General features: G+C 33.0%; 1 protein-coding gene across 4 annotated transcripts in view; it reads right to left on the reverse strand.

Annotated features, from left to right (window-relative positions):
- The window catches only part of FERMT2 (fermitin family member 2), a 95,655-nt gene that overhangs the window by 44,832 nt on the left and 32,034 nt on the right, over positions 1–18,789 (reverse strand). For all 4 annotated transcript variants that reach the window (XM_012549293.3, XM_003756419.4, XM_031952841.1 and 1 more), the window contains exon 4: positions 7,303–7,437. In XM_012549293.3, coding sequence (XP_012404747.1) covers positions 7,303–7,437 — 135 coding nt within the window. The remainder of the gene's footprint in view (positions 1–7,302; positions 7,438–18,789) is intronic.

Genomic DNA, 18,789 nt, shown 5'->3' on the forward strand with positions numbered 1-18,789 from the left:
GCAAGGGTCGATATTAAAAAATTGTCCATGCATATGTTTTGAAAATAAAAAGCTTTAATAAGAAAATTAGTGAATTAAAGAATTTTTTTTCATATGGCTATAGATAGCTTTGATTATTTGAAAAGAAAACTTCATATGGGGAATTTTCTTTGTAATTTACTGAAAAAAATTTGAGATTATTTGTTGTTTCATTTCTTTCTTCCTCCTTTTTATCTCATATTATCAGGATGCATTCTGCTACTATCTCCCTCTCAAGTCATATCATATCATGAAATGGCCATTAAATCCGATATTCCAGTATAATATCCTCATTCTTTCAGTTTTCTTCAACTTCTCCCTTTTTTAATTAGATACTTCTGAATTGCCTGCAAACTGCTGCTGTCTCCATTATTCTAAAAAAACAAACAAATTAGCTACTGGCTAATTATTATCTCTTCTCTCTCCTCCCAGTAGCAGCAAAATTCCCTTAGAAAGATATCTACATTAGGAACCTCTTATTTGCTTATTTCTAAATCTCTTCTTTACTCTCTAAAGTGGAGCTTCTGATCTCATTATTCAAGTGAATCTGATATCTCAAAAGTTAATAATGATGTTTTATCTTATTTGGCAAAACCTTTTTCTCAATCTTCATTCCTTTTTGACCTCTTTATAACCTTTGACACTGATAATCACTCTCTTTTCTTTGATAGTTCTTTTCTCTAGCTTTTCATGACACTATTCTCTTCTGGTTCGCTTACCAGTATAACTGCTCTTTCTCAGTACTGCTGGTAGAATCTTCATCTAAGTTGTATCTGTCAAGCATTTGTGTTTTTCTCTTCTTTATTTGCTGATCTCATCTCTTCATGGCTTCAAGTATCATCTCTACTGAAGATCCTCAAAAAATTATTTAGTCCTCATCTCTTTCCTGATCTCTACTCTTTATTTTTTATGTTTTATTTTTAGTTATATCTATATATTCATATTTTACATATTTCCATGAGTCATAATGGGAGGGGAAAAAAACCAAACAAAAAGAAAAAAAATGAGAAAAAAATAGAAGGAAAAAAAAAAAAGATGAAAATAGAATGCTTCATTCTGCATGCATTCTCTATAGTTCTCTCTCTGGAAACTGATGGCATTTCCTGTAATGTTCGGGCTAGCTTTCTGGAGGAACTTGGGACCAGCCTTGGTCTTAGCAGGATAAACACCACAAGAATGGTCAGGAATAAAGTCCAAACACTGATACATTGTTGGTGGAATTGTGAATACATCTAGCCATTCTGGAGAGCAATTTGGAACTATGCTCAAAAAGTTATCAAACTGTACATATCCTTTGATCCAGCAGTGTTACTACTGGGCTTATATCCCAAAGAGATTTTAAAGAAGGGAAAGGGACCTGTATGTGCAAGAATGTTTATGGCAGCCCTCTTTGTAGTGGCTAGAAATTGGAAACTGAGTGGATGCCCACCAATTGGAGAATGGCTGAATAAATATGTGGTATATGAATATTATTGTTCAGTAAGAAATGACCAGCAGGATGAATACAGAGAGGATTGGCGAGACTTACATGAACTGATGCTAAGTGAAATGAGCAGAACCAGGAGATCATCATATACTTCAACAACAATACTATATGATGATCAATTCTGATGGACATTGTTTGATCCTCTTGTAGGAATTTATATTTCATTCCCTTTTGAGAGATAGGGAGAAACAGAAATCTAGATTTACAAGTACTTTGTATATAGTTGAAGCTAAAGTTAAGTGTGACTGCTAAGGAAACTTGAAAATTGAGTAATTAGTACCTTCATTTAGGGGCAACAGAAAGGCATGAGAAAACTAGAAGGATACCATCACAGATGTTAAATGGAGAGTTTCAAGAAAATGGTACAGAGAATGAAACCAACTCCTAATGATTCTCATCCCAATGATTCTACACTCTCATTTCAATCCACTCTTTCATTTACTATCACTCATATCCCTTAACCACACTCAAATGTGCCCCTCTGAAACTCTCACCCCAATGACACTCTACCACAGACTCATTCTTCATTACTTAACACTCCCTCATATTCTTTTTATCCTTGTAATTCTGAATCCCGGCTGTCACAATACAAAAGCCACTTATCACCTCTACTCTCTGCTACTTTACTTCTTATATTTTTCAACTCTACCCCTTAATGTCGTGTTCCAAATCTACTACCCTGCCTAGATTCAGATCTAGATTACTACGACTATCCACTGCTTTCACTACTACTACTTAATGAAGCTGGGGGCAGGAAAAAAAAATCACAAAACATACTGACTGGGTCCACTACAAATTTATGCCACATCTAAGTGAGCCTTCATACTGAGAGGCAATATTTACTATACCTTTCTACTAATCAATTTACTACATATTCTATTCACCAAATATTATTTTCCAAATTTTTTCATTCGTTCTTAAATCTTCCATACCTCCCCTTTCCGCCATCCAATTAGTTAACACATTCACCTAATATAACCTCTGAAAAAATTGAGCTCATTCACCTATTGCTAATTCTTGTTCCCTCCTCTTTATCTCAAGGCTTAGATGCTTTTTCACCTTTTGTCCTTGTCAAGGAAAATTCTTTTACATGCACAGGTAATCCTTTTCCAGCCTATCTTTTTCTACAGTATCCCCCCCACAATCTCCATTATCTCACTAATTTTCAATCTCCCCTTATCTATCGGCTGCTTCCTTACAACCTGCCCATCTCCAAATAGAATAGGCCTAGAGGAAGACGGAGAGAGAGCCCCCATGTTCCTAATGGCCAGTGACTAACAGGACACCATTACATGTCTCCCTCATCCTCAAACAACCCTCATTTGACATATCCAACACTGCTAATGTCCCATATCTATCCTATTGGTAGCTTCTTAAGACATCTACCTTCATTTGGTACTTCCATTTCCCTTTCTCCCATTCTCTTCTGAACTCTCTACAGTCTGGCTTCTGGCTTCAATAATTCAACTGCTCCCTCCAAGGTTAGAAATGATCTTTTCAGCAAATAAAATGGCTTTTTTTCTCAAGCCTAGTAATTGATTACTACCAATTGCCCTCTTTGTAATATTCACTTATCTGTTTTTGTACCACTGCTCTTTTCTGGTACTCCTACCTGTCTGATTGCTCCTTTATTGGATCTTTATCCAAGCAGAACTTGCCAAGAAAGGAAGACACCCCCTCACCTACCCAACCTTCCCCCTCCCTCCCCTCTGAGTACTTTTCTCTCTGAACTCTTTGTTTTCTATTTATCACTTCAATTTCATTTCCATGAAGATGACTGTCCCTTCCAATTATCTAATATTAACTTCTTTTCTGACTTCCAGTCTCATATTTCTAACAATAGGACATATCAAATTGAATGTCTCACAAACATCTTGAACTCAACATGTACAAAAAGGAATTTATAGTATATCGCAAAAACTTCTCCTCTTCTTAACTTCCCTATTACAGTCAAGGGTGCCAACAGCTTCTTACATCTGTCATATCATCTATATGGGTTCACTCCAGTATGAATTCTCTGATGGAAAATAAGTTCTGTACTTCTGCAGAAAGTCTTTCCAAATTCATTACATTCATATGGTGCATCTCCAATGTGAATGTTTTGATAGAAAATAAGGTTTCTACTCCAAATGAAGATCTTCTCATATTCATTACATTCATAAAGTTTCAGAAAAAGAAAAAGCAGAAGCTTTTGAAGAAGAATTTCCCACATTAGTTAACTAATTGGATGGCAGAATTTTCTCCACTATGAATTCTCTGATGCAGAATAAATTCTGATAAGAGGATCTTGCAACATTCCCTACATTCATGAGATTTCCATCTAGAATATATTTTGTCATTTTCAGTAAGATATGAATTGTAACTTATAGAATCATTAAGTTCATTATGTCTAAAAATAACCTATTCTTAGAAGTCCTATTATCAAATTTCTTTTTTAGGTCTGAATGTGGTCCTAGGTTTTTTCTATAAATAACACTTTCATAGAGACTTTTTTCTATGCTCACCCTCTGTGACAGAAAAAGTATTGGCCCTGATATGAAGTGTGTCATTTTTGTCATATTCATTGCCTTTCACTTCATCTAGAGTTTTCTTTTGGATCACTTTTATTTGCTGGGAAAGTTTTTCATTACTGCCCTGTTGTCTTTCTGATCTGGCATCAAATTTACAAGCTTCTTTCAATTAAGCATTGTCACTTATAAATCTTTCTTGGGATGAGTCTTCTTAAGGAGAAGTTCAGCTTCAGAAGTGACTCTTTGATATCCAGGCTGATCATTCAATCTGGACTACAGCTTCTCTGGATATTTCCTTGTGACATCCAAAGTGCTTCTCATTCCAACTACTCAAAAACATGTGGTTTGAAAACTTCAAGTCCTAGGCAGACCAGGTTCCTGTATTTATTCAGCATCACCTCATGATACAATTTCTTCTATGTTTAGGCCAGGGAACCACTCATCCTGGGAAAAGTCTACACCCACACTCTGAAATAACATGTCCTGGTAAGCACTGGCCATCAGGAACATAAAGGACATCTCTCCTTCCCACCTAGGCCTTTTCTGTTTGGAGATGGTCAGGTCCAGTTACTAAGACATCCAGCTGGCCTACAGAGTGGACCAGTACTGGAAGGGAGGTGTTGAGAGGCCCAGATCAAACAAGAATGTTAAGTTTTGGTGAAGAAAGGAAGTGATGCTTCTTCCCTAACACCTCAATCACTCAGACTCACGCCTTTGACCTGATATCCTAGAACTAGAGGGCAAAACAGTAAATTCTAGAATTATATAGTCAAGTAGAAAATGCTGCAGAGGTTGCCAGAAAGGAAGAATTTATGACCAAACAAGAGATATAAAATATTATGAAATACAAAAGGAATAATTTTGATTACACCCAATTTAGAAGTTTTTTGCACAAAGCCAATGAAACTAAGATTAGAAGGGAAGCAGAAAGCTGGGAGATAATTATGGTCAGTATTTCTGATAAAGACCTAATTTCTAAAATATATAGAGAAATAAGTCAAATTTATAAGAATACATGTCATTCCCCAATTGATATATGGTCAAAGGATATGAATAGGCAGTTTTATTAAAGCTATTTATAGTTATATAAAAAAAATGCTCTAAATCACAATTAATGAATAGCAAATTAAAACAATTTTGCAGTGCCATCTCAGATCCAATCAGATTGGCTAAAATGACAGGAAAAGATAATGATAAATTTGGAGAGGATACAGAAAAATGGTAATACAAATCCATTGTTGTTGGAGTCGTGAACTGATCCAATCATGCTCGAGAACAATTTGGAACTATGTCCAAAACTGTGCAAACTCTTTGACCCAGCAATACTTCTACTATGTTTATATCCCAAAGAGAATATTAAAAATTAGAAAAGGATCCAGACAACAGTGTTTATCTTATATCTCTGTGGTAGCAAAGAATTGAAAATTGGGGAATGCTCAACAAATTGTGCTATATGAATGTAATGAAACACTACTGTTCTGTAAGAAATGACAAGCAGGTAAATTTCAGAAAAACCTGAAAATATTTATATGACCCGATGCTGAGTAAAGTAAGCAGAACCAGGAGAACATTGTATACTGTAATAGCAATATTGTATAGATGTTTGCTCTTTGTTCTTCTCAACAATACAATGACCTAAGACAATTCTAAAAGACTCCTGATGGAAAATGCTATCCATGTTCAAAGAAATAATTATGGCGTCTGAATGCAGATTGAAGCATACTATTTTCACTTTGTGTTTTTTTTTTCTCATGTTTTTTTCTCTTTTGTTCTGATTAATATCATTGTGCATGTATAATCTATATCAGATTGACTGCCACCTTGGAAAGGGGTGAGGAGAGGGAGGAAAAAATGGTAATCAAAATCTTATAAAAGTAAATACCAAAAATTAATAAATAAATAAAAGTCTGACATTCTACAAGAACTCTTTCCTCATCACCCTTAATTCTGGTGTCTTATTTCTATGATTATATCCCATTTACACTGTATACATCTTGTTTGTATACAATTGTTTGCATACCATGTCCCCTATTAGATTGTGAGCTCCTTGAGAGTACGCTGTTTTTATCATTTTTTTCTGTTTCTAAAACTTAGTACACTGCCTGACACATAGTAATTGCTTAATAAATATATGACTTACATATGAATACTTCCTTAATTTTATCCCTGTGAATTTGATCTTCTTGGAACCAAGTATAATAATTTTAGATTTATCTCTAATAAACTTCATATTATTAGATACAGCCCATTTCTCCAGCCTGTAAAGAACTTCTTAGAACCTGGGTATCCTCTAATTACAGTCATCCTTTATAATTTTGTGCCATCTGTAAATCTGATCCAAATCACAGCTAAAAAATGTTAAATTGCAAATGGCTAAGAAGAGATCCCAGATATACTCTACTTGATATTCTCCAAATCTAATCTTTCAGCCAGTTCTGAATCCCTCTAATTTAGACGGTTCTACCTTTTTGGGGGGCATACAATTCATTTGGCAGTATGAAACCTTTCTACAACCTTTCTCAGAATATTTTTAAAATGCATACTTTATGTATTTATATAGTTACCAAAAAAAAGAAGCCAATTCTACTCGAACATACCTATTAAAATGTTTTTAAAAATAAGTTTATAGACTTCAGTTTAAGAACTCCTGATCTAACTCCAACAACATCTAGTCTACATCTGTCCGCAAGAACAGTACAAAAATCTTTAACAAGTTTGTTAAAATCTAACAAAGCTATATCCATAGCCTTCTCTTATGTACTTGCTAAATGTAATCATATAGATAAATAGGAAAAAAGGAAAAGATTTATTAGCTTCATTAACCTTCCTATGTATCAGGAACTGTACTAACTTTTAGGGATACAGATAAAAGAAAAAAATAAAGTAGCTGCCCTCACGGAATTTACATCATGTTATAGAAAGAACACAGGAAAGAAAACTAGATTAAGACCAAATGAAAGATAAGGATAAGAAGTAAAATAGATAATTCTGACTACATTAAATTATAATGGTCTTGTACAAACAAAACCATTGTAGTACTCAAAACTAGAAGGCAATTAGAAAACAAGGGAAAAAAATCTTTATACTAAGTTTTTATGACAAAAGTCTTATTTCTCAATTATATATAGAAATGAGTCAAATTTATAAGATTAAGAGGATATAAACAGGCAATTTTGAGAAAAAGAAATTAACACTACTTATAATCATATAAAGATGCTCTAAAAGTCAAACTTGATTAGAGAAATGTCAAAACACTGCATAACTTTCACTTTGTCCTCAAAGTCTTACCAGATCCAGGAGTGATTAGTGGTCCCTCTAATTCAAGTGCCTCATCTTCAGACTGCTCATCTTGTTTTTTCTTTTTTTTCTTTGTTGGATCTCTAGGTTTTTTCAAGAGAGAGAGTTCTTCAGGATGTCTGATATCTAATAAAGAAAAATACAAATTAAAATTCTTTACTAGAACAAGAGAAAGCTTATACATTTACAAATTTAATAATCTGTTATTAGTCTATATTAAGACAAGAAGATATTTTTGTCTTAAAAACTTATGCAAAATTTCCTGTTGTTTTCCCACAAATCATGTGTTTAAAAAAAATTTGTTGCAAAAGCATCAACTAGAATTGATAGGAGTTTACATACTCTAGAATTCTGATTAAAGTTAACTATATCTATACATATACATATAGTTACTATAGCTATACATATACATAGTTACATACATTAATATACATATTAAATTTAACTATATATCTATACATAAATTTAACTACATCTATACATATCATATGTTTTCCATACCTATCTTTTAGTGGAAGGAGAAGCAGAAAAGAAAAGAGATTTGAATAAACATAATTTTTTTGTGAGTGATAATAATGCCTTTTGTCAAAGTATAGGTGAACTACACACCTCTCAGATTCACTAAGATGACAGGAAAAGATAATGATGATCTTAAAGGAGTTCCCTCCATATGTACAAAAATATTTGTGGCAGCCTTTTTTGTAGTGGCAAGAAACTGGAAACTGAGTGAATGCCCATCAGTTGGAGAATGGCTGAATAAGTTATGGCACATGAATGCTATAAAATATTACTGTTCTATAAGAAACAACCAACAGGATGATTTCAGAGGCCTAGAGAGACTTGCATGAACTGATGCTAAATGAAATAAGCAGAACCAGGAAACCATTATACACAGCAACAAGATTATATGAGGATCAAGTCTGATGGATGTGGCTCTCTTCAACAATGAGATGATTCAGACCAGTTCTAATGGTCTTATAATCAAAAGAGACATCTACACACAGAGAGAGGACTGTGGGAACTGAGTGTGGTTCACAACATAGCATTCTTACTCTTTTTGTTGTTGTCTGCTTGCCTTTTACTTTATCATTTTCTTTTGACTAATTTTGATTTGATCAAATTTTGATTTGATTTTTCTCGTATGGCAAGATAATTGTATAAATATGTATGCATATATTGAATTTAACATTAAATTATAATGGTCTTGTACAAACAAAACCATTGTAGTACTCAAAACTAGAAGGCAATTAGAAAACAAGGGAAAAAAATCTTTATACTAAGTTTTTATGACAAAAGTCTTATTTCTCAATTATATATAGAAATGAGTCAAATTTATAAGATTAAGAGGATATAAACAGGCAATTTTGAACAAATGACAATATAAATGAAAAGGATGTATGTATATAAAAATATGATACACATTATTTTGAATCAATCTTGAAAAAGAAATTATACAAGTCAAAAAATAAAGCTCCCAAAGTGGGAAAAAAATAAGACCAGATGGATTTAGAAGTGAATTCCCCGAGGCATTTAAAAACTACTTGAAAAATAAAAAGGAAAAGAAAAGATTCTACCAAAATCCTTCTAAGATAGAAATATGGTCTTAATATCTAAACTAAGGAAAATAAAGAAAATTTCAAACCTAATAAATATTGAAACAATTTAAACACTCAACAAGAACACTGTAAACAGCAACATATCACAAAATAATATATTATGACCAAATTGAATTTTTACCAAGAATGAAAGAATGGCTCAACATTTTTTGGGAAAAAAACTAATCATAATTGACCATGTTAAGAACTACAAGAAAAACTTGACAACATACAAGAGACACTCATGTTGAACAGTACACCAAAATGCTATAAAACCTTTATCTAAAACAATGAGCAAACATTTTATCTGTTAACAGGGTAACTAGAAAATAAGATCAATAGTAAAGCAAGGGTATCTATTACTCTTCAATGCTAGATGTTGACTTTAGCAAAAGTAAAAGAATTTGAGAGAATAACAAGAAGAAAAAGTGATCACTTTTTGTAGGTATATATTGGTTGGGGTTTAGAGAATCCTAGAGAATCAACTTAAAAAACTAGTTGAAATAACTTTACCAAAGATGTAGGATATAAAATAAACTCACATAAATCATCTGCATTTCTATATATTGCAAACAAAATTCAGCAAGAGATAAAGAAATTACATTTTAAACTAATACAGAGAGTATAAAATGCCTCAGAATCTGCCCACCAAGACAGTCGTCTTGAAGTGCATGTGAGGAGGCCCTTGAGCTATGGGGAAGATCTTTATCGACACTGATTCTTAAACAGTTGACTAAGGGGGCTGGCCCAGTGCTCAGTAGTCTAGAAAGAATCATCAAAATTGTTTTTGGGACCAATGAAATTAAAGGAATTTTTCTGATGCCTGTAATTTATTTATTTTCTCAAGAGTATCTTATTTTTTCCAATTAAAGACATTTTTAATATTTACTTTTTAAAGATTTTGAGTTCTAAATTTTTTCTCCCTTCCTAATCTCCCCTACCTCAAGACGGCAGGCAATCTGATTTAGGTATACATGTACAATCATTTTAAACTTTTCCATTTTTGTCATGTTGTTAAAAAAAAAAAAAAAAGAAAAGAAAAGACAAAAACCATGAGAAAGAAAAAGCAAATAACAATAACAACAAAAGTTGAAAATAGTGTGCTTCATTCAGTCTCCATAGTTCTCTCTGAACAGAGATGGCATTTTCCATTCCAAATTTATTGGAATTGTCTTGGATCACTGTATTGCTGAGAAGAGCCAAGTCTATCATAGTTGATTATCACATAATCTTGTTATTACTTTGTACAACGTTCTCCTGGTTCTGTTCACTCAGCAACAATTCATATCTTTCCAGGCTTTTCTGAAATCAGCCTGCTCATCATTTCTTATACAAGAATATTCCATTTCTTTCACAGACCACAGCTTATTCAGCCATTCCTCAATTGATGGGCATCCACTCAATCTGCAAATTCCTTGATACCACAAAAAGAGCTACTACAAACATTTCCCTTCTTTTATTATCTCTTTGGGATACAGACTCAGTAGTGGTACTACTGGATCAAAGAGTATACAGTTTTATAATCCTTTAGACATAGTTCCAAATTGGTCTCTAGAATGGCTAGATAAGGATACAGCTCCAAGTACCAGTTCTCCAGTTTTCTCACATTCCTCCAACATTTGTCATCATTTCCTGTCATCCTTAGTCAATCTGATAGGTGAGAGACAGTGCGTGAGAGCTGTTTGTATTTTCATTTCTCTAATCAATACTGATTTAGAGCATTTTTACATATGATTGCCAATGGTTTTAATTTTTTCATCTGAAAATTGTTCATATACTTTGGCTATTTATCAACTGGAGAATGATATGTATAAATTTGACTTGGTTCTCTATATTTGAGAAAGGTTATTTCCCACCTTTCTGCTTCCTCACTAATATTGGTTATACTGCTTTCATTTGTGTAAGAATTTTTTAATTTAATGTAATCAAATTGTACATTTTGCATTTCATCATGTTCTTGATTCTTCTTTGGCCATTAATTTCTCCCTTCTCCAAAGATCTGGCAAGTAAACTATTTCTTTTTCTCCTAGTTTTCTTCTAGTATCATCCTTTATGTCTAAATCATGAACCCAATTTTGACTTTATCTTGGTACAGCATGTAAGACGTTGGTCTATATCTACTGTCTTTTTTTAAATTATAGTTTTTTATTTTCAAAATACATGCATAAATACTTTTCAACATTCATCCTCATAAAACTGTTATAAAATTTTCTCCCTCCTTTCCCTCACCCCAACCCTTAGATGTCAAGCAATACAATATTATGTTAAACATGTACAATTTTTCTATACATATTTCCACATATATCATGCTGCATAAGAAAAATTAGATGAAAAAGGAAAAAAAATGAGAAAGGGGAAAAAGCAAGCAACAACAACAAAACTGAAAATACTATGTTGTGATCCACATTTAGTTCCCACAGTCCTCTTTTTGAATACAGATGGCTTTCTTCATCAGAAGTCTATTGGAATAAGCCTAAATCATTTCATTGTTGAAAAGAGCCACATCCATTGATCATCACATAATCTTGTTGCACTGTGAACAATGATATCTTGGTTCTATTACTTCATTTACCACTGATTCATGTAAGTCTCTCTAGTATGTCTACTTTCTGCCACACTATTTTCGAGTTTTCCCAGCAATGTTTATCAAATAATGAGTTCTTATCTCAGAAGCTAGTCTTTGGGTTTATCAAATAGTAGATTACTATAGTCATTGACTATTGTGTCTTCTGTAGCTAAACTATTCCTCTGATCTACCACTCTTATTTTTTAACTAGTACCAAATGGTTTCGATTACTGTCACTTTATAGTACAGATTTAGGTCTGATACTAATTTAGGCTGCCTTAATTTGCATTCTCCCCTCCCCCCCATTAATGCCCATGATATTCTCAACTTTTTATTCTTCTAGATGAATTGTTTTTTCTAATTAAAAAAAAAAAACACTTTTTTTTAACCATTTTGACTAGCAAGGCACTGAATAAGTAGATTAATTTAGAAAAAATTGTCATTTTCATTACACAAGTATGGCCTACCCATGAACTGATATTTTTTCTAATTGTTTAGATCTGACTTTGTATAAAGTGTTTTTGTAATAGGACTTTTGTGCTGCTTCATGTGAGGTAATTTACCTCATTTTCCTTTCCCTTTCCTCTTCTCCTAGTATAACCCTTTTTCTACCCCTTAATTTCTTTTCTATATCATCACATTACAGTCAACTTATACCTATATCCTTTGTCTAAGTATACCCCTTCTAACTGCCCTGACAAAAATACATTTCTCCAGAGTTATAAATACCATCTTCCCATGTAGAAATGTAAACATTTTAACCTTTAAAAAAGTTTTCCGCCTCCCATTTACCTTTTACACTTCTCTTGAGACTTGTATTTTGAAGATCAAACTTTCTGTTCTGCTCTGGTCTTTTCATCAGAAAGGATTGAAAATCTCCCATTTTATTGAATATTTATCTTCCTACCTCCAACCCCAACCCCTCCCACCCTCCAGAAGATAATGCTTACTTTTGTTGGGTAATTGATTCTTGCTTGTAGTCCAACTACCTCCTTTATTTCAAAAATATTATATTCCAAGGTCTCTCTTCCTTTAATGTGGAAACTGCTAGTTCCTGGATAATTCTGATTGTGGCTCCTCAATATTTAAATAGTTTCTGGTCAGTTACACTATTTTCTCTTTTACCTGATAATTTTGGAATTTAGCTATAATTCCTTGGAGTTTTTATTTTGAGATTTCTTTCTGGAGGGATAGGTGGGGTCTTCCAATGATGATTTTACCATTGGTTCTAGGATATAAGGGAAGTTTTCTCTGAATATTTCTTGAAAGATGTCACCCAGACTCTTTTTTCATCATGGCTTTTGGGAAATCCAATAATTCTTAAATTGTCTCTCCTAGAACTCTTTTCCAGATCAGTTTTTCCAATGAGGTATTTTACATTTTTTTTTCTTTTTTCAGTTTCTTTGGCTGACCCATGATATCTCATTGAATTATTCTTTCCATTTGTCCAACTCTAATTTTTAATGAATTATTTTCTCCAACAAACTTTTTTTACCTCCTTTTGCATTTGATTAGTTGTTTTGTTTTGTTAGGCGGATTTTTTCCCCCTATTCTGACAACTATTTTTTAAGGAGTTATTCTTTTTTTCCATTTCATCAGTTCTATTTTTTTAAGGAGGTTGTTATTTTTTTTCCATTTTGCCAATTTTCTTTTTAAGGAGTTATATTCTTTACCAAATTTATTTTTTAAGGAGTTGTTTTCTTCAGTCAATTTCTAAGCTTTCTTTTCTAAGTTGTTGGCTTTCCCCCACAAACTTTCATAATTCTTTTGAGTAGCTCTCATTTTTTCCCTCACTTTTCTTCTATCACTGTTTTAAGAGCCTTTCTGAACTCTTCCAAGAGAGCCTTTGAATCAGAAACCAGTTCATCACTTGCTCGGAGGCTTCACCTGAAGGCATTCTTGCCTTTGCTCTCGGCTTCTGGATTTATGTTCTGATCATCCCTGTCTCCATAGCTTTTTCAATGGTTAGAGCTCTTTTTGCTTTTTTGCTCATTTTTAAAAGTTGAATTCTGTTCTTAGGGCACAGGGGAGATTGTTCCAAACTTCTTTTGCAGGAGGACAGGACCTCTCACTGCACTGGGGTCAATGGTGCTTCAAAATATTTCACCGCACTGGATAGGCCTAGTCATGTCCCACATGTTATACTGGGATTTGGGGGCTCACAATTTGCCTTCTGCTATTGCTTTGGAGTCTCATAGCTAGTCTGCTGATCCACTGGCCTTCTGAACTAGACTAGGGTAGCCAATGCTGCTGTATTTTGGCTAAGAACTTGGGTTGAGTCTGGGTTGGGCCACTCTCCTACTGCCTAATTTGAGGCACTTTTCCTGAAGTCCTAGTAAGATATCTTAAGTTGGAGTTTATTGCACTCTGAATATTTGTGCTTCTGTCAAAATCCATCCAGAAGCCTGATCTAAGTATTGATGCTAGGAGAAGCTGGGGAGAGCTCAGGCCATGTCCTGTCTTCTCTCCATCATCTTAGCTCTGCTTCAAAAAATAATATTCAAGAGTTACAAGTATCATCTTGCCATGTAGGTATGTAAACAGTCTAACCTTTAAATAACATTCTCCCCCCCTTTCCTGTTTGCCTTTTTATACTTCTCTTGAATACTGTATTTGAAGATCAAATTCTCTGTTCAGCTTTGGACTTTTCATCAAAAATGATTGATCATGGATTTCAAGTATTCCGATAATTCTTAAATTATTTTTCCTGGATCTTCTTTCCAGGTCAGTTGTTTTTCCAATGAGATGTTTTTACACTATTTTCTCATTTTAAAAAAATTTTGTTTAATTGAATCTTGATGTCTCATTGAGTCATTAATTTCTCTTTGTCTGATTCTAATTTTTAATTAATTATTCTCTCCAGTTAGTTTTTGTATCTTCATTTCATTTGGCTAATTCTACTTTAAAGGAATTGTTTTATTCAGTGGATTTTTTTTTCACATTTTGTCAATTCTATTTTTAGGGAGCTGTTTTCTTGATACAATTTTTATGCTTCCTTTTCTAAAATATTGGCTTTTTCCCCCAACTGCTGACTTTTTTTTTTCATAAGTCTCCTGCATAGCTCATTTCTTTTCTCAATTTTTCTTCTACCTCTCTTACCTGACTTTAAAAATCCTTTTTGAGCTCTTCCAAGAAAAAACTTCTGAGCTTGTAACCAATTTGAGCTTCAAATACAGGCATTTTACCATTGCTGTGGTTTTCTGAGTTTGTGTTCTGATCTCACCAATCACCATAGTAGCTTTCTATGGTCAGGACTGCTTTTGTTTTTTTTGTTTGTTTGTTTTGTTTTGCTCATTTTAAAAAGCTGAGTACTGCTCTTGAGGCACAGGGGAGACTGTTCCAAATTTCTTTTGCAAGAGGAGCAGGCCTTCACACTGGCTTTCCAAACTGGGGGGCCAGAGGTGCTACCTTTCCCACTGCACTGGGTTGGTCTGACCTAGTCAAAGCTATTGTGCCAGAGTTTGGGGGACTCATAATTTGCCTTCTGTGTTTGAATTCAAGTTCTCACAGCTGGCCTGCTGAGCTGCTGGCCCACTGAGTCAGGACAGAGGGTCCTTGGCTGCTGATTTATATGGCTAAGCACCCCCTATTGACTTCCCCACACCGTGGCTGAGCTAGGTCACGCTCCGCGCTTATGCCTAAGTGATAACAGACCTTTCCTTAAGTTAGAAAATTGTTTTACTCCAAATTTTTGTGAGTTCTGTCGCTTGAGAATCCATTTAGAGGTTTCATTTAGCATTGCGTCCAAGGGACACTAGAGAGAGCTCAGGCAACATCCTGGCTTCTATCCACCATCTTGGCTTCTCCTGACTATAATTTATTTAGTAATCAGCATGATTAAGATACAGACAATTTGAAATATAGTATTCCAAAAATTTACAAGCAAGAATCACCAGATCTTTAATGAAATATAGAGGATTCTCAAACATTCCTGATGAAAAGACCTGATGTAGGCTGAAAAAACAACTTTTTCCCCCAATATTTTTATTTTCCCAAATACCTTATATAAAGATAGTTTTTAATATTTATGTTTGTAAGACTTTGTGTTCTAAATTTTTTTCTCTATATTCCTTATATTGTTCCCCCCTCAAAACAGCAAGTAATCTGGTATACATTAAATATGTGCAATCCTTTAAACAGATTTCTAATTCTGTAATGAATAACTTTTTTTGAAATTTGGATTCAGGATTCTGTCTGGTTTGTTTTCTAAATTTGTGTAAAACAAGTATGATGGGGAAGTTAAATTGTGCTTTTTCTGCTACTTTTGAACTTTACCTCAAACAATTATTCTTCACTTCATCTTACCTAGTCCTATCTCAAATAATCTAATCAATAGAAAAAGCCATTTAAATGCCTAAATAATTCACCAAAGCAACATCTTATCCTATTAAAACATCCAATGGACTGAAATAATTAAATTGTGAGAGTAGCTATGTATATGATAACAATGAAAGATGATACCCTTTTATCACTTTAAAAGTTTGCAAAATGTTTTATATGACTTCATGCTAGCCATTTATTTCGGTTCAAATCATTTAAACTTCTGGGATCCTCAGTTTTCTTCACTGTACAGTAAAAAGATTGGACTAAATTATCTATGACATCCCTTCCATCTCTAAATCCTATAAGCCTTTTAAATTTAAAAATTCTTATTACCACATTTAGCTATTATAATATTACTGCCTCTCTCACCTTTATTTTCCATTTTTATAACCCTAAATCTGACTGTATTTCCACTTACCACTCTTCCCAGTATTTTGTATATCCAGCATGTGCTATTAAAGCAATAACTTTTAATTTAGTTTCCTCGTTTCATTCAGTCAAAACTGAGAAGCCACATTTTGTAGGCCTAATCTAAAATTAAACATGTCGAATGAGCTTTTCATATCATGTTTTATAATCCAAAAATACTTTATCAATTTAAAAGAAAAAATACCAATAAATAAAAGCTTGAGGAACTCAAACAATTAACAAATTAGCCACTAGCTTTTAAAATTTAATGAAGGGAGGAAAGGAATATGTACAAGTTTAAAAAATCTAACATGTAGTATTCCTAAAGGTTTGACCTTGGAAAGGGTTGCTTTCTCACACTTACACCTGCATTATAGCAAGAAAAGTGAATAATAAATAAGTCAAGCAAAAAAGAGGAATCTAACAAGTAGTTTTCAAAGGGAGTTTTCAAAGACTGCAAAACTTATAGTAGCCAGTTTTATATTATTTAATATAATTTCATTTCATTTTAAAAACATTTATGTTAAAAATATTAGTAAAAGATTAGAAAATGGCAATCATTAATATGAACTTAATTAATATATCACATCTATAAAGTTCCGAGTGACTAACATCATAAGGAAGGAATTAAACAGAGTAAGATAGCATATGTGGCTTTTTAAATGCATATTCTTATATATGTTTAAATTCTAAAATATGACTAAATAAAAAACACATCTTGCTAATGAGTATTTTTTGTCAAATTCATTTGAAACAAAATGACCACTGTATTGGTAGATGACAAAAAAGTCAAGCAACTATTTATATTGAAACCAGATTGTCATCATGATAAAACGTTTGATTATGGAGAAGCCTGTAAATGACAAGAAAATCCCAAAATCTCTTCAAAACACAGTTAACTTAAAAGCCTAAGTTTTAGTTCTACAACTAATGAAACTCTAGGGATTACCAAAAGTGCACTGCTATCTTTATATTAAATTATATAGAACATTCCTTTACTTTTTACCCTTTTCAAACACTGAAATCCAAGAATGCTAATTAGGTTTAGAAAGCAACATAAATTATACCAGCCACAATACTAAATTTACCTAAAACTTTCATTTCTGTTTTTTCCTTACCCAATTATGAAGTGCCTTGATCTCTTGTCCACAAAACCATTCAGTTGCCTTTCCACACCAACAGTGGCCTAAAGGAGAGAAGCCTTTATATTTTTCCACCTTTCTATGGAAATCTAAAGTCAGTATACAATTTAGTTATGATTTTCCTTTCCATGATGCTTTCTATAATAAATAATCTGTTTTTGCCAATTGGGGTAAACTTATATGTCTAAAGAAATGCAATTTTTCTCCCAAATTATGTAGCAAAACTGCCATTCATAAATACAAAGAGCTCTTATGAAAGTGTTTGGGTTTTTTTGTATTCATGTAAATAGCATAACCGCCTAAAGTCAGTGATAGTTGGATTAAACTGTAGGCAAGTAAAAACACTGGAGAAAGTTTAGGTTGTCTGTATGGGAAGTTACAATTCAAATGTAAATTCCACACAACAAGAAATGATTCTTATGCCAGAATTTGGGTTTACAGGTTTACTCTTGTGCTTGTTTAACTCAGTTAATAAAAACGGAACTCATTTGTCAAAAGATGGAGGTACACTATTGTATTCAAGGAAAATATAACTTAAAAGTATCCCCAAAGACTTTGCCCAGAATGGTAAAGAACACCTCAAGCTCCAATCTCTTGGATGTATTTTATCTCTGTAGAGCACAAACACTTCTGTATCAAAAAAAGGAAGTACACTGGCAATAATATTTTGTTTAATGTCACATTTTTCTTCTTCCTACCTGGGAATGTATCTCAAAAAATGCAATACATGTCAACTACGATTATTAGTAGAAAAGTATTCTCTTTGCAAAACTTTCTTTCACATACATTTTAGAAATACACTCATTAACTAGGCATAGATCAATATCTCACATCCTATATATACCAAAATATTGCTGAAATGGATTCATGATTTAGACAGTGATATTATAAGCAAATTAGGAGCGCAAAGCATAGTAAAGTCAGATATTTAGAGAAAGGGAAATTTATGATCAAAGAAGAAATAGAGAACATTATAAAATGCAAAATGGATAATTTTTATTACATTAAATTAAAAAGTTTTTGCACAAACAAAACTTAAGGCAACCAAGATTAGAAAGGAAATTGAAAGGTGGTAAAAACTTTTACAGTCAATGTTTCTGATAAAGCCCTCATTTCTAAAACATATAGAGGATTGAGTCAAATTTACAAAAATACAAGCCATATGCCAATTCATAAATGGTCAAAGTATAAGTATATAGTCAAAGTATAAGTCAAAGTATAAGAACAGATAATTTTCAGGTGAAATTAAAGCCAAAGTCAGTCATAAGAAAAAAAACTCCAAATCATTATTGATTAGAGAAATGCAAATGAAAACAATTCTGAAGTACCATCTCACACGTATCAGGTTGGCTAAGATAACAGAAAAAAAATAATGATAAATATTGCAGAACATGTGGGAAAACTGGAACCCTGATATAATGCACTATTGGTAGAGTTGTGAACT

This window comes from Sarcophilus harrisii, chromosome 2 (assembly GCF_902635505.1).
Source record: "Sarcophilus harrisii chromosome 2, mSarHar1.11, whole genome shotgun sequence".
Taxonomy (NCBI): Eukaryota; Metazoa; Chordata; class Mammalia; order Dasyuromorphia; family Dasyuridae; genus Sarcophilus; species Sarcophilus harrisii.